Genomic DNA, 26,646 nt, shown 5'->3' on the forward strand with positions numbered 1-26,646 from the left:
CAATGAACACAATCTCTACTAGCGCCAGTGTCGTGGTTCGTTCGCCGACAAGTTCATATTTGCCGCTTCTCGTCGATCCATCAATCACGGCCTTGTGAAAAATGTGCACAATCTGCGCGCGCGCGTCCAGCGCCTTGTCCGGGTTTACGATCCCGGATTGTCAGCCTGACGTCACAGTTTAAAATGGCTGCCTGAGAGGAAAAGTGTCGTGCTCGGGGCACCTCGCAGTAGGCGTGTCTCATACGCGTTTGCTGGAAAAATGAAGAAAGAGTGCTGTGATAACTCGGGTGGCCTGACTTTAGCTCATAGCGGCTCGTGCGAGGCCCTGCGCCCGGCCGCCCAGGGCCCCAGCACGGCTGCAAGCCCAGCTGCAGGCGGGAGCGGGGAGTGCAGCGCTTAAGAGACCGCTTGTCAAGTTTTGTGTACATCGCTGGAGTAGGGCTTGACCCTAGAACACGGCCCCGCGATGTGGAACATGATGTGTGACGTGATGCCCACCATCTCGGAGGACTCCATCAGCCAGCGGGGGAGTCAGTTCGCCGGGGAAGATGCCAACTTCGAGCAGCTTATGGTGTCGATGCTCGACGAGCGCGACAAGCTGCTGGAAAACCTCCGGGACGGCCAGGACCGACTGGCCGAGCTGGAGGCAAAGCTCGCGCAGGTGGAGAAGGAGAGGGACTCCTTGCAGAGGCAGATCTCGGCCAGCTTGCCTCAGGTACGGCCGAACTCGAGGCCCCGTCCGGCACTCGGCGCCGTGTCGGGGTTAGGTGCCCCTGTGGGCCTGCCTGTGCACTGTACTGCACTACTCTGATCTGTGACAGCGGCTCCAACATGACTGGAAACTGAACCAGGACACTTAATTTTCTGTTGCCCTATACTCTGACATGCCAACGACGCCCTGCAAATTTACCTAAGTGCAGATCTCCCATTCATTTTAGCACCATCTAAGTGGTTAAGCGCTGTTGTCATTAAGACAAAATTAATGAGTAATCAGTGTTAAACCTGCAGCTTTTACCACTGCCATGGTCATTTTGCTGTGCAGTGCTGTACTCTTTTAAATGACTAATTGTGCCCATACAATACTGTTAAATTAATATCTTACTTTCCATATTTCCTTGCCTTCCTCCCCTTCCAAACCTTAAGGTGGAAACTTATTTTCCTATGTATCTTTGTTTATTGTCTGTGCTCAAAATAATCAAACCAACTCGAGCTGTATTATATCTCTCTAATATGTTTATTGGTTGTGTATGGGCACACTTTGACTTGAAAATGTGCTGTGGCTGTGGGTTTTTATTTAAATGCCATATGGGAATTCCCCAAATGATTATAAGTTGCTATAATTATTTATGAAACAACATTTTTGAAGTACTTGAAGGCTGTCATACTAATTTTTATCAAGAAAGCATTCAGGGGTAAGAGTGATATTTGGATATTTTTATCTTGAGACCAATGTTGCTCCATGTATGTAGGATTTGTCCCATCATCATTTGTACTTATACTGTACTGCATGCAGGCGTGGTTGTGGGGTTGCCTAGCGTCTCCCGATCGAGTAGGCAACCCTTCCGCACACGTGCATGCTGTATCGTCTATCAACAGAATTTGGTGGGGTGAATCAGACACCTTTGTATGCATGAAAGCTTTCTTCTACACCCCCCCCCCCAATTTTCTGTCTGCAGTTTGGATTGTACCAGTTTATTTCTAAGTCCCCCTTCAATTGAGGGTGAGATGAAGAAATCTCCAATCTATGCTTAAATCTCAACCCCGTAAGCAGTTTGCCTCTCTGCACTCTAGTAGAGGCTCTTCCTGGCGAGACTCTGCAGGCCTCAGTGCACAGAGATCCCCCCCCCCCCTTTCCCTCGGCCCTCAGATGTCCTGAACGCAGTACCACGTTCCCCGCGGGGCCATGAATCAGCCGATTTCTGTCATTTGTTCCCATCTGTAATTCCCTTCTGTGGCCGGCCCGCATGTGGCGTGTGGGTTTGCACACGGTGGCGGCATGTGAGTTTGCAGCCGTGCAGGGCGTTGTGCTCGCATCCCACTCGGTGCGGCACCGGCTGCAACAGGTGCAGCACCTGTGCACCTGCAGCTGTCCGGGGGGGGGGGGTAATATTCGCTGGGCGGCCGTAAGCCCCGGGGCCAGGCTCCCACTCCCAGCCCACTCGACGGGCTAGGAAGGAGATGAGTGCCACCGGAGAGGGGGTTGGGGGCAGCACGCCAGAGGCAGCCAGAGGATGCAGCTGTGTATGTGAAAGGGCGTGGAGGGGACGGGGCGGAAGGAGTGGCGCAATGCACGGGGGAGCAGATGACGGCGGGGCGGCGGCGGCGGAGAGCCGCCGGAGGAGTAGACGCGACTTGGGTGACCAAAGAGAAAGCGATATAGCACGGCACTGCGAGATGCCGAAGCGACGGGACGGCCGGGCCCCCGTCTCGGGTGACTCGCCGAGACTCGGCGGGCGTGAGAGGTGTGGTGTGGGACCGTATTGGGCTGCACTGCAACAAGCTGCGACACTGTCAACCTCAGGTGGGCGTGCCGCGCCAGCGCTAGCCAGCGCGCGCCAGCCAGAGACACGCCCTTTCCGTTATTACTATCTCGATGGAGCGGAGCGGGGAACGCCCAGAGCAGTCTGACAAGACGCTGGCAGGGCCCGGGGGAAGTACCCTCTCCTCTCCCTCTCCCCAGAATGTTCGCGCGCTCGTTGATTCGGTAGTACACGAGGCTTAAGCCGGCTTAAGCAGCAGCTCTAGTAAAACGAGATATGTTATTCAGCAGGAATGTCATGCATCCCAGACTGGTTAGCTGAGGAATGGTCCATAAAGCCAACCGTGTTCCACAATCCGCTGTAAACATGATCGCCTCTAAAAGATTTATCGATTTTTTAACGTGGTGGTTCATTGGTAGAGAGTGAGCTCTTTGGTCGAAACAGGTCTGAATGCTTTATTTCCCCTCTCTTCCGTCGCGGGGAAATGCCAGGTGAGCGATAAACGCAAGCGCGCGTTGCACATTTCCCTTTCGTGGCCTTACTTTGATGGGACTGACGTGCGCCGGGCCCGCGGACCCCGTGTGTGCAGGCAACCCGGCCGCGCGCCTGCGTGCGGTACAGCATATCTAGGAGGCGGCGGCACGGCGCGAACCGCCCACCTGGTGTGGTGTCCTTGTGTGGTGTGTATCTGCTGCGAGCAGCGCAGGGTATGGCCTGGGGAGCTGGGCAGATGAGTAGTGGGTGATGGATCGGGGTCATAGCTCTGCCTGGCCCGGCCTACAGGCCCGGCCTACAGGCCCGGCCCGGCCCTCCAGCCGTATCGACCCACCCCACCGTACTACACTGCGGCTCCCCCCGCCCTGCGCGCTCCCACTCCCGCTCGCCCTTCACGCACGCGTTCTCGCGCCCCTGCCCCCTTCATGCAGCCCGGCTCTCAGCCACAGCATCCCCGTCGCATACTTGTAGCACCCCTGGCGTGGCCAGGCCCACGGGCCAGGCCGGGTCGGGGTAGGGGAGGGACACTATGATTGACAGAGGAATCAACTGATTGACAAGCTGTTCGGCATAGGCTTTCGGTGTCTCATATTCTGATGAATGTGTTTTTGTTGTTATAGGAGCTTGCAACACTGACTAAGGAACTAAATCAATCAAGAGAACAACTTCTGGAGAGGGAAGAGGAAGTTGCAGAATTAAAAGCTGAACGTAATAACACCAGGGTAAGTTTTAATAGTACAGACCAATGTTACTTCCCATTTGTTTACTTTTTATTTTCTATTGCTACTAATTTTTTTGTTTTGTTTTGTTTATCTTCAGCTCTTATTAGAACATCTAGAATGTTTAGTGTCTCGCCATGAGAGATCATTGCGCATGACAGTGGTGAAAAGACAAGCTGCTGCCCAGAGTGGTGTTTCTAGTGAAGTTGAGGTTCTTAAAGCTTTAAAATCCCTTTTTGAACATCACAAAGCCCTTGATGAAAAGGTACAAAGAATCACTTCAAATGTGTTTCAATACCAGCGGGTACTCGTTGGCATTTTGCTTAGTTACTTAATTTTTTTTAAATTCTAGGTTCGAGAAAGGTTGCGAGTCGCACTTGAACGTAATTCAACTCTTGAAGAGGAGCTTACAGCTGTCAAAGAAGAGGTAATTATTTTTATTCAAACTTATTACCAATTTTTTTTTAAAATTACATTTACAATAGTTTCTAATGAATAATCTGTCTCAACAGCTTCAGCAGTTGAAAACTGGTGGAAGAATTCCTTCTTCTGAAGACAGTGGAAAACCCAAAGAAAATGGACAGCAGGAATCAGATGATCATTCACGGAATGACCAGTTGCAACAGCAGCAGCAGCAGCAGCAGCAACAACAGCAACTTCAACAGCAAATTAACAAGGTAAGAACTTCCTTTAGACCCTGCAATTTATGTAGAATTCTAGATTGTTAGAATCATTGAATTAGTTGATCAGCATTACCGTAATTCAGTGCCGCTTTGAACTTTGAGGCACAAATCTTTAAATCTGTGCATTTGTGCACAGTAATTTATTTTACAAAAAATTAAAAGCAAGAAAATAGTTTTGCAAAAATTTCAGTAATTTTTTTGCAAAAAAAAAAAAAGGAAGACATAATACTGCATGATCTGTTGTTTTTTTTCTTTTTCTTGTAGTCTTGTAGTTATTTGTTGTATGCTTTTTTTGGCCATTATTGAAACAGTTCTAAATTGTTAACTTTGCTCATCCATCAGTCTCAACATTGTCCTTTTACTTCTCCAAAATTGTATCAATATTTAACTCTGGAATCACTTATTTGTTATTAAGTGTATTGCAGCATAAATATGAAAGCTCTGTGAAAATGTTGTGTTTGACTTTGGAGTAATTGCCAAGTTTAGTACCTTGCTGTGATGACTTATATTTGAGGTAGTTGCGCATTGCTTCTTTGTTTTTCACTCACAGCAACGCCTTTCAAATGGGGGTCTTGAACTAGAGATGGAATCAGAGAGAGAGGGTTCAATCCAAAAGCAGGTAAAGGCTTTGCTATATCCCCCCCCCCTTTTCTTTTTTGTTCTTGTTAATGCACTGAGCTGTAGCTTGAAACTTTGCTAAATAATTATGCTGGCATTCAAATAATCCTTGTGTTTTGCTTTATTTGTTTTTAACTTTTATTTGGATTCCAAATTTATTTTTTTCTCCTGTTAATTTGTTAGACTGCTGAACTGGCTCAATGGCAAAGGAGGGTTGCAGAACTTGAGGAAAATCTGGCAAAGGCTCAGAAAGAAGTCCTGAAAATGCAAGATGGCAACTCCAAACTTCAGCGGGACTTGAGAGAAAATGTAGCCCAAAAGGAAGACCAAGTAAGTTGTTTGTTCATTTTACTAGAGGTGTTCCATTATATTTGAGGAGTACTGTCACGCTTATCATGATCTTTGTTTTGTAGGAGGAACGAATTGCAACCTTAGAGAAGCGCTATGTGAATGCTCAACGAGAATCTACTTCGTTACATGATCTTAATGAGAAACTGGAGCAGGAATTGCAACACAAAGAAGCCCAGTTAAAGGTATGTGTATATCTTGCAGATGCATTATTTTTTCAATGATTTTGTGGTATTTTAATTTGTGAAATTGTTTTCTACTACAGCTTCAAGAGGAAAAGATTCGTGCCATCCAGGAAAAACTGGAATTGGCTGAACAGAAGCTGGCTCAGTATGCCAAACTACCAGAAATGGAAGAGGAGCTGAAGCAACGCATGGAGGCCTTGAGCCAGGTGAGGGCACAGGTACGGTCGACTTTTTCTTCACAGCTGTCATCCCCCGCTGCATGATGTCGGTGTTAGTGGGACCAACTCAGCCCCTGTGTGTATGGGTAAGCTATGTCTTAGAATGCCAGTAAATGATTCCACTCCATTGTCATCAAGATAAATCACTCCACATCATTGACTGTTAGGAAGTTCCTGTAACACCATTGCACTTCTAGGGCTGAAATGTTTCATTACATACCTAGTTTCACCTATTACTTGAAGTGTCTTTAACACGTGTTGCCCTTAGTTCAGTTTTCTTGTTTCATCAAACTCAAGTGGAAAAAAAAAGAATCATTAACTATGTAATAATTTAGTTCAGTAGATCTATTTTAGTTTGGACGCCAGACGTTTGTGGCTCAATCAGTAAGGGAAATTCCCTGAGGTAAGCTAATATGCTGCATTGTAACTCTTATCTTCCAAAATTACTTGTTTTGATCTCCTTCATATACAGATCATATGATACTGTACTTAAACTTTCATCTTTATTATGTTTGTTTCATTTTAATTTTGCTTCATTAAGCTTTAAAGTGAATATAGCACTTACTCCCTACCTGCACTTTTATGTGGTTCTTCTTTTCTTCTTATTTCTTCCATTAAAGTTTGCTCTTTTTGTTGTTGACTTCCTTAGTGGTTTCATTGCTTAGGTCTTTTACTACTATGCTGTTTTTGGGTCCTAGTGTCAAACTTCCAAGGAAAATGTTTTCATCATGGGGTCCTAATGATTTTGATTTTTTTTAATATCACCAGAGACATTTAAAGTGTCATAAAAAAGGGACTGTTGGTCTCAAAGATCCCATTGTGAGGAAAACGTTTCCCTTGGATTGCCTTTTTAGCAAAAGTTATTATTACAAGACTCTCCAATAGATGAGCTGTCACATGATTTCCTCATAGGCTGCATACATAGTAATATTGATAAAATTCAATTTTATTTCCATTCCATTTTTTTTTAAATTTTCTGTGCAATTTCTACTATTAAGCCATGATATGCTTCATATTCATGCACACTTATCATCTTTTGCACCAATCAACTTGTACTTTTTTTACTTCCTATAGAATTATCTTTAAAAAAAAAAAATGAATTAAAGAAAGTAAGTTTAAATTCTCAATGAAAGTCTCTTTTAAGAAAAAGAAAGGAAATAAATTCATGAAAATTATAGTTTGCCCTTTCTTTCTGTGCATTTTGTTGAGTTTACCATTGTGGGCAGGCGCAGGAGCGGCATGGCTCGGCTGAGGACCGTATTCAACGTCTTGAAGGCCAGTTGGATGAAAAGAATGCAGAAGTACTGCGCCTTAACCAACGCCTGAAAATCAATGAAGAACATAACACCAGGCTGTCTGCTACTGTTGATAAACTTTTGTCAGGTACTTTGGTTTTTCTGTTATCTGTTCTAGATACTGCACTCAAACAACAATTTTTACAGTTATCAATCAATCAATATAAACATGTTACTTTTTCCTTTCAAAGAATCAAATGATCGTCTGCAAGTTCACTTGAAAGAACGGATGCATGCTCTGGAAGAAAAGAATGCACTGCAGCAGGAGCTAGATAAACTACGGAAGGTCTTGGAAGATCTTCAAGGAGAAAAAGGCAACATTGTTAAGGAGCTAAGTAAGGCCAGAATGGAAAATGATAATGTGAAGCGGCAAATGTTGCAGCAGGAAATAGCGTACAATATTCAACAAACTGAAGCATTAACAAGGTGAGAGAGTTATTTTTTCCCTATCTGTCGGTGAAACTGGTGTGTTCTCTAATATCTGATTCTAATTGAAAAATTTGTTATTTTGCTTCTAGGAGCTTGTCTCCCAGTGCAGTTGATGCCAGCTTTGTTCGTAGTTCTAGTCAGTTAAGTTTTGACACCCATTCCTTACCAAGGAGACAGAAGAGTAGACTTGGACTGGATGATGATCCTGCTAAAGTATGTATCTGATTGGTGGTATTCAAAATCAGTAGTGTGAAGATTTCTTTTCACTAACTTGGTCATCGTTTGGTGTCTTTCTGTTAGGACTGGGAAAAATTGCAGCAAGCTCAAATGCTCTTTGATACAAGTGATGCTGAGGGTGATGACAATGAAAGCATTTTTAGTGCTGCAGACATTCTGAGCCCCACTGGCCACACAGATGCTCAGACCCTAGCTCTTATGCTCCAGGAACAATTGGATGCTATCAATAACGAGATACGGTTAGTAATTTCACCCTGTACTTATTAATTTATTTATTAATGAAAAAAGAAATCTAACTGTTATATTATTCATTCACTTTGCAGATTAATTCAGGAAGAAAAGCAAAGTACTGAAGCCAGAGCAGAAGAACTAGAATCTCGTGTTGGAAGCCTGGAGCATATGAATCTTTTATCTCGTGGTCGCAGCTTTGATAGAGTTTCACCCCCTGTCAGTGGCAGGTCGACTCCCAAATCACATCATTCTCCAAGTCGGGATTATCTTCATAAATATCACACGGTGCGATTAAATGAAATTTTAATTTTTTATTTATTTATTTTCTCCTGTTTTCTCTAGTATATTGCAAATTTTCATGTTTGCATGTACCTTAGTGGCTAGACCTAGATGTCTGTATTACTGTATGAGAGTAGTTGATCTTTTCATAAAATTTATCACTTAATCTTGAAAATCTAAATATTCCAAATCAGTAGCATTTCCCTTCCCCTTAAACAATAAGTCAGAAATGGGCATTAAATAAAAAGAGCATGGTGCATGTTATAGGCTCCAGCCTCAATGTCACCGGCTCATCTTCATCAATATACAATCAGCAGCACTATGAGCCCTGAATCGCTGCCAGGCAGCCAGGTTTGTGATCCTATTGAGGCCCTATTGAAAGGTGTATAATAAATCACCCTTTTTACTGCACTCACAAGCTTTCACTCTCTGTTTCAATTCTGCTACCATAATGTGTTGAGTAATTTAGAATGCTTTCCACAATGCTCTCTTTTGCTTAGCTCTCTCAAAAATCCTGATAGAATTTTCATTTTTCAGCTACAACTTGGTCCGTTGCCTGGTGATCTTTCGTCTGAAGAACTTCATTCAGTTACTGGAGGTGATAGCAGTGGAGCTGCAAGTCCATTGACAGCTCGTTCAATGCGGCTGGAAAGAGTAGCACAAGCCCTAGCTCAAAGTCAAGAAGAGCTACGCAGGTTTGTAAATTTCTTTCACCCTAAAATTATTTGCTACATATTTCAAATGTTATTTCAGCAAGATTAATTTTGAAGTTCTGGATAAATGTGCCACCGCACCTCCTTAAATAAATTAATTTAGGAATTTTCAATTCGCATTTAAAATGAAACACACACGGAGTTGTGGTGTTTAAATACCTTAAATTGTATTCATTTCCATCTATCTGCTAACCAACTAAGTTAGGTTACCACATTCAAATTTATGGCCCCTTCTTTTCTGTACCTCTTTTCTTACTGTCAAATAATGATTAATCTGAGGAGAATGAAAAAATTCCATTGGTGTTTTTTTAGTGCTCACCCCTATAATCTCTTTCTCTTCCAAACCCGTTCATCTTAACTATATTTTTTTTTTTAAGTCTTGGTTCTTTTTCTTTTGTTGATTGGGCTGTTGTCTTTTCCCCGTACAGACGAGTTGGTGCAAGCGCTATGCCGGGCCCAGGGGCCATCCTCAACCAAAGGTTACTAGACCTTTCTTCAACTCTCTCACATGTTTTCTCCTTCCCCAATCTTTTAACCATTGATTGCATGTGGGAGTAGCTGATAGCAGCACTCCTCAGCACTTCAAAATTAGTGACATGTGTTCAACAAGCACTCTACTTTTTTCATTGAATTCTTCCTTTGTAATTTATTTATACTTTTAACACATTGAGTCCCATGTGACCACACTTATGGCCACTAAAAGCTGTGTTTGACACCAAGGACTCAAGGTGTTAAATCCTAGATTCTCATTTATTTATTTATTTCAAAAAGGGGGTTGTTTGTTGATCTGTTGTCTTCTGCATGCTAAATTATTTTGGCAACATTTTCAGAGTTTCCTTTATTTCCACATTGTGTTTCTGTGTGGCGGGCTTGAGGAATACTTTTTAATGGGTTGAGTATGATATATATTCAAATTTACAGTTATTGAGTTAGAATGTGTGACAAATTATTCTTTTGGCCATTTCATACATCAAATACAAATTCGTACTTAGTTTTGCATAATTATAATATTGACTCACAATTTTACTAGTGAGTCATACAGCATAGTTTTGAAATCAAATTAGGTGTCTTTAAAAACAATTTTAGGTTTTTCTTTCTCTATAGGATTTAACAGAAAAAAAAATTGTCCTATTGTCAATTAACAAGATTTCTGTTTAAAACTTAGACTTGAAATTCCCTTAGTCTAGACATTTTAAAAATAGTGGTTTCTCATTTACATATAGTGAGAGAGACTATTCCCCTGTATTATTTTCCTAAGACTTTCCTCGCAGGGCTTTACTTTTCGTTGCACGCAAGATTTTTCTCTATGTGTTGTTCCTCATGAGCATATATCTGTATATACCAAGGCTTCGATTATATCGCTTGAGATTTTGCTGTTTGACATCTCCAGCATATTCACTTCTGTTTCCCTAAAACGTGACCTATTAGGTGACTCACCATTATTTAACTTTCTGTGGCTAGCTGTCTTCCCAGTGAGAAACTTTTACATCAATTGAACGTCAAAAGTCAAAATTATGGCAACTTTGTACGTATTTAAATAGGCGTATGTTTATACAATGTCTATTTAATTTGTTTGTCGAATTATTCTCACTGGGTTCCCCCTCTTTTAAAGTAAATTGTCTGCAGGTAGCAATGAGTGCTCTTCTAGTGAATGTTAGAGAAAGTGTTTTTGGTGCCTGTCCTTAGGGATGTAGTTGTAGTGATTTTGTAGTGCGTGTAGTGATATATGTGGGTGTACAGGCCCGGCGGTCTCTGCACACCCCCATCCCCTCTGTCTTCTCGCCACAGCAGCCAGGACTCCTTACACCGAAATCTTCTTGGAGGACCATCCATGTATGCTGGTGGCTACCAGAGCAGCTATGGGTCTGGAATGATGGTGTCATCTTCAAGTGGCACTGTAAATGCAGCTGCTTCTTCATCAGCTGCAGCTGCAGCTGCTGCAGCTCAAAAGAAGAAAGGTATCAAGTCTTCTCTTGGACGTTTCTTTAGTAAGAAAGAGAAAGCAACGGGAGAGGCAAGTTTTCTTTCATGGACTCTATTGAAATGCATGTTAAAGATACAAGTAAATACTTAATTAGTATTAAGAAACAAATAACTATTTTCGATATTTGTTTAAATATTTTCTTTAGGTAAAGGGAAAAGAAATGGCCTATGGAACTATTGACAGCTATGGCGATGGTGACCTAAGTTCTGCTGATACCATGAGTTTGAGTGGTATGGGGCAAAAGGCAGATTTTGATCGCAGAAAGAAGAAAAAGTATGTGATGATTTCTTTTCTCTCTGATTCTGTTGGTGAACTTCTTGCCTATTCCATTGTTATATATTTTAACATTTTTGCTTGTTTTTCTCAGTGTTCTTTCATGTCGGCATGAACTTCTTGCTGAAGCCATGAAAGCAGGAACTCCTTTTGCTCTGTGGAATGGTCCAACAATAGTTGCATGGTTAGAACTTTGGGTGGGCATGCCTGCCTGGTATGTGGCTGCCTGCAGAGCAAATGTCAAATCAGGTGCAATCATGAGTGCTCTCAGTGACACAGAGATTCAGCGAGAAATTGGGATAAGGTACTATACAATCTATTCATTTGAAATTCACATTTTATCTTAGTTTGCTAACTTTGCTATTTAAATTTTCTTTTTACAGTAACCCATTACATAGGTTGAAGCTTCGATTAGCAATACAGGAAATGGTATCATTAACAAGTCCGTCTGCACCCAAAACTTCTCGCACTACTTTAGCTTTTGGGGATATGAACCATGAATGGATTGGAAACTATTGGTTACCATCATTGGGCTTAACTCAATACCGATCCACTTTTATGGAATGTCTTGTTGACGCAAGGATGCTTGACCATCTAACCAAAAAAGATTTACGTGGACAACTGAAAATGGTTGATAGTTTTCATAGGTACAGATTTGTTTTGTTTCTTCAGGTCATTAAGGAAATGATGCAATGTTCCTTTTTATTGTCTCTATGAAAAAATATGTTCTCTTTAATTCCAGAACTAGTCTGCAGTTTGGCATATCATGTTTGAAGAGATTGAATTACGACCGGCAGGCTTTAGAGGATAGGAGAAAATTATGTGAAAACGAAGTTCGGGACGTACTTGTGTGGTCGAATGAAAGGGTGATTCGTTGGGTTAGCTCTATTGGTCTGAAGGTAATTCTATGGTGTTGTTAAAATGACTGGATAAAATTATTTACATACATAACTTTAACATGTATTCTTATTTTTTATTTTAGGAATATGCTAACAACCTCTTGGAGTCAGGTGTTCATGGGGGTCTTATTTCTTTAGATGACAGCTTTGATTGCAACAGCTTAGCTCTGGCTCTTCAAATCCCTACACAAAACACTCAGGTACAATCAATTTACTGTAGTAAATATTACTGATGGCAGTGAATATTACCTGTAAATATTTTTGAATTCCATTTTTTTTTTTTTTTCAGATGAGACAAATGTTAGATGCAGAATTTAACAATCTTGTGGCAATTGCAACAGACCGGCATGTGGATTCAGAGGGACCAAAATCTTGATATTACACCACCCGCCTACCACAAGACCAATAATTTATTGTTCAACTATCCACAAATCTGTGCTGCAGACACTCTACTCAAGCGCCTTTACAAGATCAAAGGCTGCTCTTGTAAGCTAGTGCAGATGGATAGTAGTGGGCGGGTGCAGTTTATGGTACTGGAATTTTCAGTGTACACTAGTCGTGTTGGATTTGAACGGACTTGCAAGTGTAGGATTAGTTCCCTCATTTGCCCTTGTTCTTGTTAAGTTTGTATGCTTGTTGAGTGTAAAAATGCTAAAGAAACTGAGGAAACAGCTTAAGTATTAAATGTTTCTGAATGTAGCACCTGGTCAAGTGTGCCATTAGTAAGAGGAACATCACACGTAAATTGTTGTTGGTTGATACCTCATGTATTCTTACAGTATATGTTAAAGTCAGGAAAGTTCTGTTCATATTAATGTTCATCCTGCAACACTCAACTTAAGAGGCCATTTGTGTCAAGAGAACATGTTGAGTAGTCAAGGTATATATGGTACCTTAAAATCACTTATCATCAACAATGAATAATTCAATGCAGTATTAAAATGTTTTTACCGTTTTGTTTGTAATTTTCTGAATGTTGTAACAAATTAACATATTGTTATGAAATATCTTCCATTGTATTGTACATGTGTAATTAGCCATCTGGAGTATGGCTCATGCTCCCGGCTGCAGTTGTAGAACCAAAGATAATGTGACCTATCCACATTTGTATATAGACTGTGAAGTGGATAGGCTGCCTTAGTTTGCAAAGTGAGCTGCATTCTTCTCACTGTGCATGTGTCAGTAATACCAGCACCCTCATTTGTTGTCAAAGACTGACTTGAATGTATACGTACTGTACAGTGTCAGGTGATGGTGTTGGTTTTCTTGCTGGCGGTAACTTTTTCTGTGCCTATGTTAGATACAAGGTTTATGTCCCAATTCATTTCATCATTCATCTAACAAAGCAGATCCTTACAAACAATATCTGATTTTCAGAAATTTTAAAACTGTCCTTTTGCTTGCCATCTTGAGACTGTTTCTGGCATTGTAGTTACTGACATGTTCAAGTTTCCGAGTCAGTTAGAGATTATGTTAGCTAGCAAAAGGTCAGCTAACCCTGAATTACATGACTGAACTTATGGCAGAGGGATGCATAGTAAACTTGAACAATTAATTAAATAGGAAGAGATTTTTTTAAGTTTCAACAAGAATTGACCTGGCCCACAGAAATGTCAAAAGGAAGCATAAGGAAGATTTTAAATGTATAAATGCACCCAGTATTAACTTATTTGTGCATATTTCTGGTTAGGAATATTTTAAAAATAAGCATAAATCAGATTGTGTAGGTTTGTTAACACCTTGAAGTCAAGCCAATGTTAATGTTTCTCTAGTCAATATGCCGCCAACAAATATAGCCCCATGCTTGAATCTATGTTCAACATTTATTCTGGCATATGTTGCTTATTCCATGAGCTAAGTATTTCTGTATCCCAGTCAAAATATAAACTGATATTTAGGTGCTGTATCCTGTGTTACATCCCTTTTCCCCAGTCAGAGTTCATTACTTAATGCTTCATCTTACTGCTAACTTCATGCTAATAAGGTCAGAAGGAACAATATCAAGTTTTACATCCACCTTCCTCAAAATCACTGCTTCCAAAATCAAATAATTAAAATATTTTATTTTCCTGTTGGCCTTGTTCTCCCCGATGGTTTCTGATCCTTTGTAACAAATTTTAAAAGTTAAACATACCTTTTAAGACAGGGTTTTTTTTAGTAATAATGAAATGGAACAAACCTAATTCATTTTAATAAAATTGAACGCACAATTTGTACTGTCGGTATTTTGAAGGTATTGTTCTTGGTAAATTGTTTGGCAGCCATTCTGATTAAGTACAAAAGTAACATTGATGTGTTCAGAAGGTGGAGTGCGATGTACTGCTTGTACCTGCTAGAGCCCCTCTGTCCCTTGTGCGCTGCTCTTATTAGCAAGCTCGAAATCTGTATAAGTATCACAAGTAGATGCAAAAGGAAAAAATAAGTGTGAATGTGCCTCTGACACCGTAGATGGTGATTTAGTGTAGATGTGTGCCCAATAGTGGTTAGAGCACATAATCTGTATTCCAGAGACAAATGGGTATTGTATATGTTTGTTTTTCTCTCCTCTGTACAGTACCAATTTTGGTATGTGCTAACCACAACACTGAAACCTACTCATATGATGTACCAAATTTGTTATACTCTAAATATGTGATGTTACTTCTTAATTAGTATAATGTGGACATATCCAGGCATGGTGAGCCTATGGCACTCCAGGTTGTGTGTGCCACTAACAAATAAAACTAAAACCAGTCTCGTACAGAATTATTTTATTACAAACAGATCACAAACTACTCTTTTTTTTAAAAGAACAGAAAAGATTTTAGTCTTATTAAATCATTGGTTTACAATGTTACAATATTTATGAAGGATACAGAGACACCAGCACTAGGAAAATAGTAAGTTTAATGAAAATTAGCAAGATATGATTTTCTATCAATACAAATTCATGCGGTGCAGTTATTTTAGTAAGTAACAAAGTCACTGGTTGCTATCCGGCTCACTATGGAGTCTAGTATAAGTGAATTATTTTTCTCAAATTCACTAAGTTTATATGATTTACAAATAAGGCTACTATCAAACAAATTTTTTAGTTCAACCAAAGGCACCAATTCACCAGAAATTTCTGATAAAATTTCCAAAATGCCTGATTCATTTTTCTTGTGAATTGTTGCTATAAAGACATCGTCATCACTTTCATGAATGCCAAACTTTACCAGAGACTGTGTAATATTCTTCGATATTGAGAGATTAAACAATAACTCCGTATACATACTCTTCGTCACCATTTTATTATTAATATAACTGACGGCAGCTTTGTTGGCAGCAACGATAACTTGGAAGGGATCAACAATTAGAGATGGTTTCATAATAGCACACTTCAAGGCACCTGACATAACCTTCTCTTTTAGGTCTTTTGCATTTTTCACATCTCGAAGTAGAGCCATTGATATAAAAAGGCCAGTCGATGGATCTAGTGCTTCACAAATAACTTTACTTTTGTCTTCCATAATGCTGACACAAAGTTAAACAAATTGTAAGCCAATTTGCGGTGTTTTCGATTCTCTACTTGTTGGGCCTGCATTTAAGGTCCCGAGCTGTATTTGCACTTGTGGTGCATTGGAGTTCAGAAGAACGTTGTCAACATGTCGGCATTTAAGAAGACAAATGTTAAAGTTTATTCTAAAAATGAACAGAAGTTAACACCTGATAACATTTATTGGAAACAATTTGGGGTAAGATAATCCATACAATTCGAGATCTTGTATTAATGTGAATGACAACCGTTGTTTTTCAAGATATATTTACCGCTGGGGCGCTTGTTTACCTCTCACCACATGGTGCTGAAACCATTTATCTTGGGTTTTGTAATTTTCGTTTGTAAGCTCTTTTCTAAAAGTTTCCAAGTAAATTTCTTCACTAAACTGAATTGTCGCTTTATCGCCTACTTTTCTTCCAAAGCTCCTAATGACATTATTCATGTGATTTTGTGTTTTGAGGTTAATATTTTTTCCTCCAAACTCCTTAGGTACCAGTTCTGTTAAAGGAGTTTGGACCTGTGGATTATATTAATTTTTCTCCAATTGAACCATATCATTTTGCTGTAACATGCTCTGTCAGGGTAAGTATATCTGTATATTTGCTTGCCTAAACAGAGGCAGTTGTCAGAGAGAACATATTTATTAATCTGTCAGCTCGATTCAGGTTCAAATATACAACCCTATAACAAAAACAGTATGGAAAAACTTGTCCAGATTTCGAGAGGCAGCATACGGTGGTTCTTTCCGATCAGATGGTCGTTTGCTCTGTGCAGGAGGTGAAGAGGCAGTTGTTCGAATGTTTGATGTCAGCTCTAAAACACCCTTGAGAGTATTCAAAGGCCATTCAGCGTAAGTAGATTATCCAGATATTTTTATTCAATGGACTACTGCATTCAAAATCTTGTTTTTATTATTTTATTGTCTGTAATGTTTTTCTGAAGGGGTTTTTAATTTACAGGCCAGTTCATCGGTGTTTTTTTACCCCGGATAACACTCATATTTCGAGTTTTTCTGATGATAAAACTGTCCGTCTATGGGACATACCAAGTGAAAAAGAGCTTTCAATATTTTCAGATCATCAGGTGACATATTTATCCTAAAAACTGTATAGGTTCTGCTTTCCACCCTTGGCTAACATTTCTCTGGTGTTCTCTACAGGACTATGTTCGAGCTGGTGCTGTATGCCCCTCATCCCCCGATGTTGTTTTATCTGGCAGTTATGATCGATCTGTTCGATTGTATGACACCCGTACCAGTACCCAAGTGTTAACTGTGGACCATGGCTCGCCTGTAGAAAGTGTCCTGTTCCTACCTTCTGGTGGAATATTCTTATCAGCAGGTGAGTCATTTTTTCTATCTAACTCAATACCCATAAATATTTTCTACTTTTTTGGCTTGTTTAAAAGAAATATTATTAAATTTTATAGGAGGAACTGAGATTCGAGTGTGGGATGCTATAGCAGGTGGGAGACTACTAGCCAAAATATCGCAACATCATAAGACAGTTACATGTCTTTCTTTAGCATCTGGAAGTAAACGATTACTTTCATCATCACTTGACCGACATGTTAAGATTTATGATGTTTCAACTTACCAAGTTGTTCATACTTTAGATTATCCAAATGCCATCCTCAGTGTTGCTGCAAGTGTAAGTTTTTGTTTTGTTTAAGCATTTTCTACTTACATTCTATTAATTTTAATGGATTCTATCATTTGTAATGTTTGCTTTAGGCTGATGATGAAACTGTAGTAGCAGGAATGGTCGATGGCTTAGTTTCAGTTAGTCGACGTGAGACAAAAGAAATCCCATCCAAACGAGAAAGACATAAGGTCTCATATAGATATGTGAGTGACCAAAGAGAATTTCCTACAGCTGACGTTGTTGTGCGTGAAGCAAATGCTGATACAATGTCTAAGAGTGATACATTTTTACGCAAATTCCAATATTCAAAAGCATTAGATAGTGCTCTTCTACCTTATGTAGTGAACAAAAACCCACATGTCACTGTATCTGTATTACAAGAATTAATGAGGTATGTTAATGTTCCAATGCTTTGTAAAGTTTTGTCTTATGAAAGGCTTCATTATTGTCTTCTTTTGTAGGAGGAAAGGGTTACAAACAGCTTTAGCTGGAAGAGATGCTAAATCTCTGTTGGCAATTTTAAGATTTCTTGTTAAATATATTGGGGATTATAGATACTCACGAACAGTAACAGATGTATCCAATGTACTTTTAGGTAAGAAGCATTGTGCTCTAAATTTGTTTGTGGATTGCTACCTTTTGACTTAACATGTTGTGCTCTATATCTTATTCCAGATATTTATGGTGATTCATGGGATAAATTCCCTCCTGATGTTTGTCAAATGGTCCAGAGGCTTTCTGTCCGTGCCAAAGATGAAGTTACATTTACTCAAAATCTAGCCTCCCTGGAAGGTATGATGGAAATTCTTCTTGCTGGCTCGTCAGTGGTCTCATCAGAATCTGAAGGATCAGCAGGAATTAAATCTACACAATCAGCACCCACTTGGCATCCATCTGAAACTGCCCAGAAGACATTTATTGTAAATGTCAATTGATGATATTTTTCAAACTTGAATGGGAGAGCACAAGTGGACCAATAAACTTTACTCTTCTCAAAAGCTTTTTTTTTTTTTTTGCTATTGACTAGGTATGTGGGCATTTGTCTCAGATTCAGGGACTTGTAGAGGAGATTGAAACCGGAACCTCCGAGTACAGTGTGTGTGGATAGACGATGGGGTGTTCCAGGGGTGTTGTTATGCCTGTCTGTCAGCACTATGCCTGCTGCCTGACGATAGAGGGTAGCTAGAGGAAGAGACATGAGACATAAATGAATGGTGTTTTTAATCCATTGGTTTTTGGAATTTTTACATTGAAGTTTGATCCCTAGTCAGCAATAACATCTTGCTACCTAAAGTACAGTTCTACAGTAAACCATGAAGCACATTTTGAAGTTTAGCAGTATATCTTGATATTCCAAAGATGTTTTAGGTATTCTTTTAGATCTCAGCCATACAGATGTGGCAATTTATAAGGTCTAAAAGTAGAAGCCTCATTGGTAAATTCTTGGTGAGAAAATGTAGAAGTTAGCAAATCTCATCTGACTGCCTAAACTACATTAGACTACATTTTCAAACTCATTGGTTCATAAGTGAACACGTTATTTTTGCTTGCTAAATTCAACTAAGTATCAAATAAAATTTTTGGTTATAATTTCAATAACGTTTTGTCAGAATGTTTGAATGATATGTATGGTAGAGTTTTATGCTATTGATAATTTAATAACACTTCATGTAACACCTTAATAAATTTCTCATAAAGAATACGATTAAAGTACAGAGCCATAAGCAACAAAAAAGGTTCAGTTACAAAAATAAAATAAAGATTACACCACTCAAAGCAAAATGTGAGTGACATATTTAAGGATATGTGTAAGGTGGGCACAGCCTCCTTTCCTTTGTGACAATTAAAATTTTGCATTTACTGAATTTATAACGACTGCAGCAGTAATGTATTAAGAATATTTTTACTTTTACACATACAAACACGCATTCCTCTCTTAAAATATCTATAGAATAATGTATGTATACATATATATACATACATATACATACATATATATATATATATATATATTTCAATGTGTATATGCATATTTATATACATACATACATACATACATATGTAAAGTTTTATATATGGTAAGGTAAGTTAGATACAGGCATCTTCATATTCTAATATTGGGGGAGATTAAAGTTAAACTGATATAAAGAACATGTAGCATGTGGCAAATTAACAGTGAAGTACAGAAAAACAAGGTGAGACTGCATTACGGCGCAGGCACTCCATAATGCTATTGGCACGTCTAATGTACCATCACAACCAATACTAAAGGAATAAAGTACCGAGAAATACCGGCAGTAATGAGCTACCTGCACTACCTACCAGATTAAGTACTTATTTTATGGTATCACATTAACACATTCAACAATTAAGTCCGCCAACAGAGTACAACCAACAAATACCCCCCCTCCCCTCACAAATGATTTCAAATTATTTAATTTGGACTACCCATACCCTTCCTTCATTCTCATAGTCTTTAGTCCTCCACACCACATCTGGTATGGTTCTTGTCTCGACCCTCCTCACTGAGATGTTTGTTTCTTACAACAAATATATACAAAAATATATAGATATAGATATGTTTGTGTGCAAGCGGGGGGGCACACCCTGCTCACACGCACAGCCGGCTAGTAAGTACAGCCTACCTACGAGAAAGGCCAGGCCAGCCCAGGCCAGCCCAGGCCCAGCAGCAGACCTCCCTTCCAGTCAGAGTGACATCATGATCGAGCTCAGCGTCACATCCGTACTTCGAACGCCTTGACCGGCCCGCCCAGGAAGGGGTTTGTGCTGGCCGCAGGCGCGGCGGGTACGACGGGGTGGCCACCTGTTGTGGCTGCCCAGTCCGCGTCGAAGGGGTCGGTCCCGGTGCCAGCGCCATGCCCGTTGGCATTCATACGGCCCATGTAGGACTCGGCGGAGCCCAGCGAGTATGCTCTTGAGTGGTGTCCGAGCATTGCCGCTCTCCTGGGTGAAGGCGCTGGTGAAGGGGCGGCGCCCGAGTGGGCGGGAGCGGGGGGCTTGACAACCGTCGCAATCTTCCCTAGCCACTGCTCGGGTCGGGGCAAGTCCTTGGTGGGCACGGGGACGACCGTCGGCGCCGCGGCGGCAGGTGGCGGTGACGGCGCGGCGGGGGCGGGGGCGGGGGAGGGTGCGGTGGCGGGGGCGGGGACATCCGAACGCGGCCACAGGGAGGTGTTCGTCCACGCCAGGGGGTCCTTGGCCTCGGGTGCAGCGGTGGTAGGTGCGCCCGTCCCAGGTCCCGTCCACAGGCCGTTGGAGGAACTTAGATTATTGTTGTTGTTGTTTTTCATAGTTAGGTCAAGCTGCAACACGAGAAAGACGGTTTTACAAACTGCCCAACTGGAAAACAACTTAAATAAAAAATACGCCAAGCAGCATCAATGTACTCACCCCAAAGTCGTCTGTCGAGGACAGTAGCAGAAGTCCCTGAGACAGCTGTTGGCACATGGCACTCACTGGGTCCGCAGGGGGCAGCGCGGGGGCGGGGGAGGCTGCGGGAGGCCCCGCGCGACTAGCCAGAGGGGAGGACTCTGGGATGGGGCTCACTGCAAAAGTCACAAAGAAGACTGCCATTAATACAAACACAGCAACAGAAAACCAGAGGACGTAATGTACACAATATGTACATATGCTGTCTATACAGGGGAAATCTCTGGGGGCTGATCTTCAGCAAAAGATGTGCTAAAGAAAGCAAAACGTGTAGCGGTTTTTTAAAAAAACAACACTCAAGTTATCTCGCAAAAACACACAGGTAAATGTAAAATAAAACCCAATAGTAACATAGAAGATGTGAGGAAGCAAAGCCAACTCATTAACACTGAACGGCAACACGAAAATCGGTCCAGATCAGTCCAGATAGTCCTAGAGAGAAGACAGACAGACTGGAGACTCAAACGCGCGGGATGCGCAAGAGTGCGGGGGTAGGAGTCATCTAGAGGTGGGAAACGACTTGCCCTTGTCTGTCGGGCATCTCAGAAGAAAGGGGAGGGGGGGAGGAATACAAAAATATGGGGAGAGGGGAGGGGCAAAAATACGAGCGAGCAAAGAGAGAACAGACGGCGAGGGGGTCCCAAAGACTACAACTACAGCGAGACGACGATGTCATCAGGCGGAGGCGCGGAGGCCTGTGCTCTCTGCTCCCTAGATGTGCTCCTCGGAGGAGGAGTCGCGCCGAGGCTCAGTGTAGCCGCAGCCGCCACCTGATTGGTATAATTTGGGGCCCAGCTGACTCTCAACCAGCAGGGAAGTGCCGCGGCGGGCGGGGAGGGAGGGGCTGTGACCCCGGCGGCAACCGGCGCGATCCTCCTCCTCGGCAGCCCGAGGGGCCCGCGACCCCAGCGATAGTGCAATGCGTTCCACGGCAGAGACCCTATGTATTATGTATATGTACACCAAGCCGGGGTCACACTACACACACTTGTCCACACACACAAACCACGACTCGACTCACTCGTGTCGCCCTGGACGCTGCTGGCGTTCGGCAGGGACATGAGTCGCTGGCGACGCCCCGGCGGCGGCGGCGGCGGCCCTGGGTTCTGAGGCGTCAGGGCGCCGCGGGGGGCGGGCGCGGGCGCGATGTCCGCGCTGCCGTTCGCCCCCGCGCCGCCGAGACCCCCCAGACCCACCAGTCCCCCTGCTGCTGGCGGAAATCAAGAAACGCTCTGAGCAAAAGTTGTCTGCCGCGTGACGGACCCTGCCTCGGCCGGGGCTTGAGCGGCTGACCTGATGGACTCGCACCCCTCCCTGCGCTGGTGCCTAGTAGTAGTACTCACCTTGGGGCCGGGAAGGTTCGCTGGCGAGGCTGAGGGACCGCTGCCGCTCCAGGTTGGAGGGCAGGTCGCCGATCCGCAGGGACAGCTGACGCTTGAAGGGCGACGCCTGGTTGAGCTGCGAGAAGCCCCGGAACGAGCCCTGCCGCTGCAGCATGGAGACAGTGGCGTGCGGCCGCTCGATGGCGAAGGGGTTGCCCGCCTTGTGCGCGGGCGCGGGCGGCACGGGCTCTGCAACCAGAGAGCGGGGTCAGTTCACGGGCGAGCAGGGCGCCTAGCGCGCTACGGGGGTGCGGCGCTACGACTAGACAATGTGAGGGCAGGGCAGGCTGACACGCAAACACATGGAGAAGAAACACATGACAGGGACAAGGATTTCAAAAAGAAACAGCGTTTGTGGGCCAATGAGTTTGGGTGGAAAAAGCTGTACACAAAGGCATTGGACAAAGGAGTTACAAAAGCATACACCCGACTGCAGTGCGGTTCATAATTACAGTGCACACCCTGCTCTAATAATTGACGTCCATCGTCGCAATCAGAACGAGACCATCACAAGGCAATGCAACTGTCCGGAAATCGAAAATACAAACTGCAATGACGTGGCATTTTGTGAGAAATAATTAAAAACAAAACAAAGGCACAGTAGGTTGCACTTCCTTGCCAATGGTAGGGTCAATTAATGTGCGCTAGAACTACAGTACAGGTGCGATGACAGGGTGGAGTTCTTTTCTCAGGAAGGTACAAAATTCCCACAAGGCGCTTCAGACATGCTAAAACAAAAACTCTGCTGAAAGTAATACAACCAAAAATGAACAAAAATAACAATGCAGAGGATGAGGAACAAGCAGGACGGAAGACTGAAGGGTAGACAGATATGGCACAGAGATAGACAAGACAGACAGACAGACAGACAGACAGACAGACAGACAGACAGACAGACAGACAGACAGACAGACAGACAGACAGACAGGACGGACAAAAAAAGTTTAGAAAAAATGAATTAAAAAAAAAAACACGCTCGAAAAGTTACGAGCTGCAGTAATGCGCGGGGGCCTAGAACCCCAGAACCCCAGCGAGCCTCAAGGGTTCGTAAGCGAAGAATGCGTAAGATGACAAAATAACCCATTGGTCCAGTTCGGTTAAGCAAACTATGTATCCGTCCAATCCGCGGTGGCAACCGAAAGGTGCAGACAGATGCAATGTACAACAGCGCGACCACCCCTAAGGGGTGCCCACCGGGCCGAGCCTGGGGGACCCTCAGGGCCAGGCTAAACACAAGAGAACCCCGTGCAGACGCTACAAGACGAGCATGCTGCTTACCCGGCCCAGCCACGGGGCCCGTGTAGGCCACGGGGGCCGCGGGGGGCTGCCCCTGGGCCTGCACCGCCCCCGGCCCAGCCCCTGGGCCCGACCCCGGCCACGACCTGCCCCCTGCAGCCGCCATCTGAGCCAGCACCGCCTCGAACTCGAACGAAGCCTGTGACTGAAGCTGGGGCTGCGCGGGCTGAGGGGGCTGCGGGGCCAGGGGGTCCAGGGGGTCGATCGAGTCGGCGGGCTCCAGGGGAGCGGCGGGCATGGCGGCTATTTCTGCCGCGGAGGGGCGAGCCACCTCCCACAGGAACGGAGCTACAAAAAGACAAACCACAAGGTCAGCAGGAGGAAGAGGAAAGTCTCCCTGGGCCGGGGACACGCGGACGCACCTACGGACCACAAAGAGAAACAGAAGAGAGACAAAGCAAGCGAGAGAGTGGGAAAAGGCTGAGAAAGAGAGAGGGGTCACAGCGTCGTAAAGTTGAACTTGACGTCATCAGCGATCCTCTTTAGCATGTTATTACGAAGATAACTCGACAGCAGCACAGAGGCGAGGTCAACAACACCCAGTTGGACCTGTGGGCATGATGCGGAATGGAGGTACAAAACCACAAAATAACGTACAGATGTGTGAGTGCGGTGCACACACACACACACGACAACAACACAAACACCGAGTCGAGGTGCCTCCGCGACGGGTGAGTGGGGGTGAGGCGCTGTGGGACGCGGTGCCCTGGCGTGTGTGGGGCGGGGGCGTACTCACCGGCAGGTTTCAGCTCCTGCGGGTCGGCGAGCCGCTCCGTGAGGGACGGTTGCCTGAAGCTCCCCGACCGGGTGAAGGTAGAGTCCTTGGGGTCGAACTTCATGGTGACGCCGAAGTCCTTGTCCCGGCGCTGCTTACGCTCCAGGCAGGCGGCGAACGCGCAGCCCACGGCGTGCGACAGCCTCTCGCCCTGCGACACACCCTCGGCGTCAGCGGCATGGTCAGCGGGCGGCCCGGTCGGCCGCGGGCGGGAGCGGGGCTGCGGCCGGCGCTCACCGCGGCGCTCACTTACCGACTCCCTGAGGGCGAGGAAGCCGTGGCACATCCATCGCCGCGACGTGCCATCCCTGCAGATGTACGAGAAGCCCTTGTCGTGGTTGCGATCCGGCGCGCAGAACGACACCTTCTCGATGGTCTGGTCCACGATCAGGCCCTTGGTCTCGTCCTCCACGACGCGCAGGCCGTCTCCGGACACGTAGAGGATGGCGCGGATGCGCCGCCGCCTCGAGTTCTGCAACAACACAGCAGCGGCATCAAGGTCGAGTTCGACATGCCCGAGCACAGCCGCCGCGCTGGCATGACGGCGGGCCGTTAGGGGCTGGCCGATGCCGATAGGATAGGGTGGTGGCGGTAGGGGCGGGCGGGCGTTCCCACCTCTGGCCCCGGGCTCGGCCCAGTTTATCCCCTCAAACATTCATCTACCCCGTGGTGTGGGACACGGGAGGGGGCAGGGGTCGGGTTTGAGGTTGGTGCGGACGTGCTCAATGACGCCATCCTCGGCCATCCTCCTCCATTTTCCCGACACAATTTCCTCGCCGCGGTTCTATCGCCGCAGGGAAATGGCGCTGCTAATGCAGAGTGGGCTGGCCCGGGGCTGGCCGAGCAGGTACACGGGCGGGTACCTACACACAAACACCCGCCAGTCCCCCACAAGAGAAAGTTGTGAAAAGATTTTGAAAAAAATAAAAATAAAAAGGACATAGCAGCAGGTGAGAAGAGAAAAATATGAAAGAGGAGGGGGATGGGGCAGCGTGAGAAACGGACGACAATGCGGCAAAGCCAGGGCCGAAGTAAGCCGCGTGCTCGGCGGGGCGGTGGGGCACCAGAGAGGAGAGAGGGTGGGTGAGTGAGCCAGGCCGGATCGAACGCGGAGGGGAGGGGTGGAGGGGGAGGGGGCACCTGAGGCACTTGCATCGGGGGAGGCCCTTCCCTGCCGCCCCCGGCCACCCCCGGCCCGGCGGCGCGCAGGACGGTGTGAGTCTGTGTCCAACAACAACCTCACCGCCGAACCACCGACCGGGCTGTAATAGGGGAGGGTCGCGCGCGAGGGCCCCAGCGGCGGCAATGCATAGCAGATTGGCTGTTTTGGGTCAGGTCAGGCCAGACCGGCCCGCGCGGGGCGGGACGAGCTCGCGATAAAGGCGCGGCATCAGCACAGTTACACCGTCGGGAGGAGGCGCGGCCGCTCCCTCTCTCTCTCTCTCTCGCACGTCCAACGGTGTAATTGCCTTCATTACGACAAATTGGCCTTCCCTCCGGACCGGCATCTCGCACCTCCTCTCCCGCTCCGCACCGCGCCGCAAGAGCATCGGACGTAAGTGTCTTGCGTCCCCACCCCCCCTCTCTGTGTTACTTGCACACACAAGCACACACTGCCGAGTGGACGTGAGTAAATTGCTCCCTCCTCTCGGCTGATCCGGCAGAGTTCGTTGTATTTCGTCACGGCCCGCGACGCGACGGTATACACTCATCCGCGGCGGGCCGTCCGCTCGTCCGCGGCCCGTTACGGCGTGACTCTGGTGCCTACGTGCGCCGCCGCACAGCGAGCGATGCTCGGAGCGAGGCGGTTACTCACCCTGAGGACTTTGAGGGCCTCCTCGCACACCTGCATCCCCCTGGACTCGAACACCTCCACGCAGCCCATGTACTGCAAACAGAAAGACGCCGGTCAGACACACCTCCACGCAATGCTGCGGGGTCCAGCAGAGTCGCTCCTCACTCACCTTGACGTGGAAGCAGCAGGTGCCGGCGCGCACCGCCGCCTCGTCCAGCTGCCACTGGTGCGGCTTGGAGCTCTCCGGCAGCGAGGGCTCCTTGCGCCGCCGGAAGCTGTCGCGGAAGCTGCGCCGCAGCCGGTCCATCCTGCGATTGCTGGGGCTGCGCGCCTTCTCGCCGCCACCGCCCTGGCCCTGCTGGCCCTGCAACAACACGCCACACACACATTCAGACACAGGCAGCAAACAGCGCGACATGATGTTAGAGGCATGCCGTAAAAAAAGGAGAGAAAAAAAACGAAGCTTTCCACCAACCGCCCGTCGCGAGTACACCATCTCCGACTAGAGATTGAGATTCACAAAAAACTTTTCACCTTGCAATAAAAATGTTTCTATTTTGTTGAGGCTTTGACTTTTAACTGAAATATTTCAGTCTTTCCTCTCTCTAGCTCCGGTCGCGGGTCCCAGGTCCATGGCGTCGCAGCGGCCGGACCTAGCGGGCCGCGGTCATTAGCGCCCCTCGGGAGAAGGGGGCGAGG

General features: G+C 45.1%; 4 protein-coding genes across 19 annotated transcripts in view; 2 read left to right on the forward strand and 2 right to left on the reverse strand.

Annotated features, from left to right (window-relative positions):
* Positions 1–152: 152 nt before the first annotated feature.
* Positions 153–13,992, forward strand: LOC113203697 (liprin-alpha-1). Of its 9 annotated transcripts, none has more exons than XM_026418492.2 (24): positions 153–715; positions 3,596–3,697; positions 3,795–3,959; positions 4,047–4,121; positions 4,207–4,371; positions 4,928–4,996; positions 5,179–5,325; positions 5,409–5,528; positions 5,609–5,746; positions 6,973–7,129; positions 7,233–7,467; positions 7,560–7,683; positions 7,771–7,946; positions 8,031–8,223; positions 8,485–8,568; positions 8,755–8,912; positions 9,359–9,409; positions 10,671–10,944; positions 11,060–11,187; positions 11,282–11,491; positions 11,571–11,834; positions 11,930–12,086; positions 12,170–12,286; positions 12,376–13,992. In XM_026418492.2, exons 1-24 carry the CDS (start codon positions 467–469, stop codon positions 12,460–12,462), a joined length of 3,645 nt encoding a protein of 1,214 aa, XP_026274277.1. In that variant the 5' UTR covers positions 153–466; the 3' UTR covers positions 12,463–13,992. The 9 variants fall into 9 exon arrangements, with proteins under 9 accessions (XP_026274277.1, XP_026274282.1, XP_026274278.1 ...); XM_026418497.2 differs by having other exon boundaries at positions 10,722–10,944; XM_026418493.2 differs by having other exon boundaries at positions 6,979–7,129.
* An 827-nt stretch (positions 13,993–14,819) lies between these two features.
* On the reverse strand, positions 14,820–15,583 carry LOC113203701 (EKC/KEOPS complex subunit Tprkb-like). Its single transcript, XM_026418502.2, has one exon. The coding sequence runs from the start codon at positions 15,575–15,577 to the stop codon at positions 15,032–15,034; it is 546 nt and encodes a 181-aa protein (XP_026274287.1). The 5' UTR covers positions 15,578–15,583; the 3' UTR covers positions 14,820–15,031.
* A 58-nt stretch (positions 15,584–15,641) lies between these two features.
* LOC113203699 (U3 small nucleolar RNA-associated protein 15 homolog) lies at positions 15,642–18,247 on the forward strand. The gene is made up of 9 exons (XM_026418501.2): positions 15,642–15,802; positions 16,096–16,188; positions 16,272–16,456; positions 16,566–16,689; positions 16,766–16,946; positions 17,035–17,255; positions 17,339–17,640; positions 17,711–17,844; positions 17,925–18,247. The coding sequence occupies exons 1-9, from the start codon at positions 15,713–15,715 to the stop codon at positions 18,182–18,184; spliced, it is 1,590 nt and encodes a 529-aa protein (XP_026274286.1). The 5' UTR covers positions 15,642–15,712; the 3' UTR covers positions 18,185–18,247.
* A 206-nt stretch (positions 18,248–18,453) lies between these two features.
* LOC113203689 (protein numb) overlaps positions 18,454–26,646 on the reverse strand; it is a 42,961-nt gene continuing 34,768 nt past the window's right edge. For 5 of the 8 annotated variants that reach the window (XM_052273107.1, XM_052273103.1, XM_052273105.1 and 2 more), the window contains exons 2-10: positions 26,117–26,311; positions 25,969–26,040; positions 24,406–24,624; positions 24,114–24,303; positions 23,360–23,665; positions 22,043–22,270; positions 21,721–21,909; positions 20,661–20,815; positions 18,454–20,572 (exon numbers count right to left, since the gene is read on the reverse strand). In XM_052273107.1, coding sequence (XP_052129067.1) covers positions 19,985–20,572; positions 20,661–20,815; positions 21,721–21,909; positions 22,043–22,270; positions 23,360–23,665; positions 24,114–24,303; positions 24,406–24,624; positions 25,969–26,040; positions 26,117–26,311 — 2,142 coding nt within the window. In that variant the 3' untranslated portion in view covers positions 18,454–19,984. The remainder of the gene's footprint in view (positions 20,573–20,660; positions 20,816–21,720; positions 21,910–22,042; positions 22,271–23,359; positions 23,666–24,113; positions 24,304–24,405; positions 24,625–25,968; positions 26,041–26,116; positions 26,312–26,646) is intronic. The other 3 variants (XM_052273104.1, XM_052273108.1, XM_052273110.1) reach the window with 3 other exon arrangements.

Source organism: Frankliniella occidentalis, unplaced genomic scaffold, assembly GCF_000697945.3.
Source record: "Frankliniella occidentalis isolate FOCC.00 unplaced genomic scaffold, Focc_3.1 Scaffold247, whole genome shotgun sequence".
NCBI lineage: Eukaryota > Metazoa > Arthropoda > Insecta > Thysanoptera > Thripidae > Frankliniella > Frankliniella occidentalis.

Coding starts and splice junctions, on each gene's coding strand:
- LOC113203697 (XM_026418492.2), top strand. CDS start 467: ATGTGGAACATGATGTGTGACGTGATGCCCACCATCTCGGAGGACTCC. Junction 7,684..7,770: donor TGGATGATGATCCTGCTAAA/GTATGTATCTGA, acceptor TCTTTCTGTTAG/GACTGGGAAAAATTGCAGCA. Junction 11,492..11,570: donor CAGCGAGAAATTGGGATAAG/GTACTATACAAT, acceptor TTCTTTTTACAG/TAACCCATTACATAGGTTGA.
- LOC113203701 (XM_026418502.2), bottom strand. CDS start 15,577: ATGGAAGACAAAAGTAAAGTTATTTGTGAAGCACTAGATCCATCGACT.
- LOC113203699 (XM_026418501.2), top strand. CDS start 15,713: ATGTCGGCATTTAAGAAGACAAATGTTAAAGTTTATTCTAAAAATGAA. Junction 15,803..16,095: donor TTTATTGGAAACAATTTGGG/GTAAGATAATCC, acceptor CAAACTCCTTAG/GTACCAGTTCTGTTAAAGGA. Junction 16,947..17,034: donor TGGAATATTCTTATCAGCAG/GTGAGTCATTTT, acceptor TAAATTTTATAG/GAGGAACTGAGATTCGAGTG.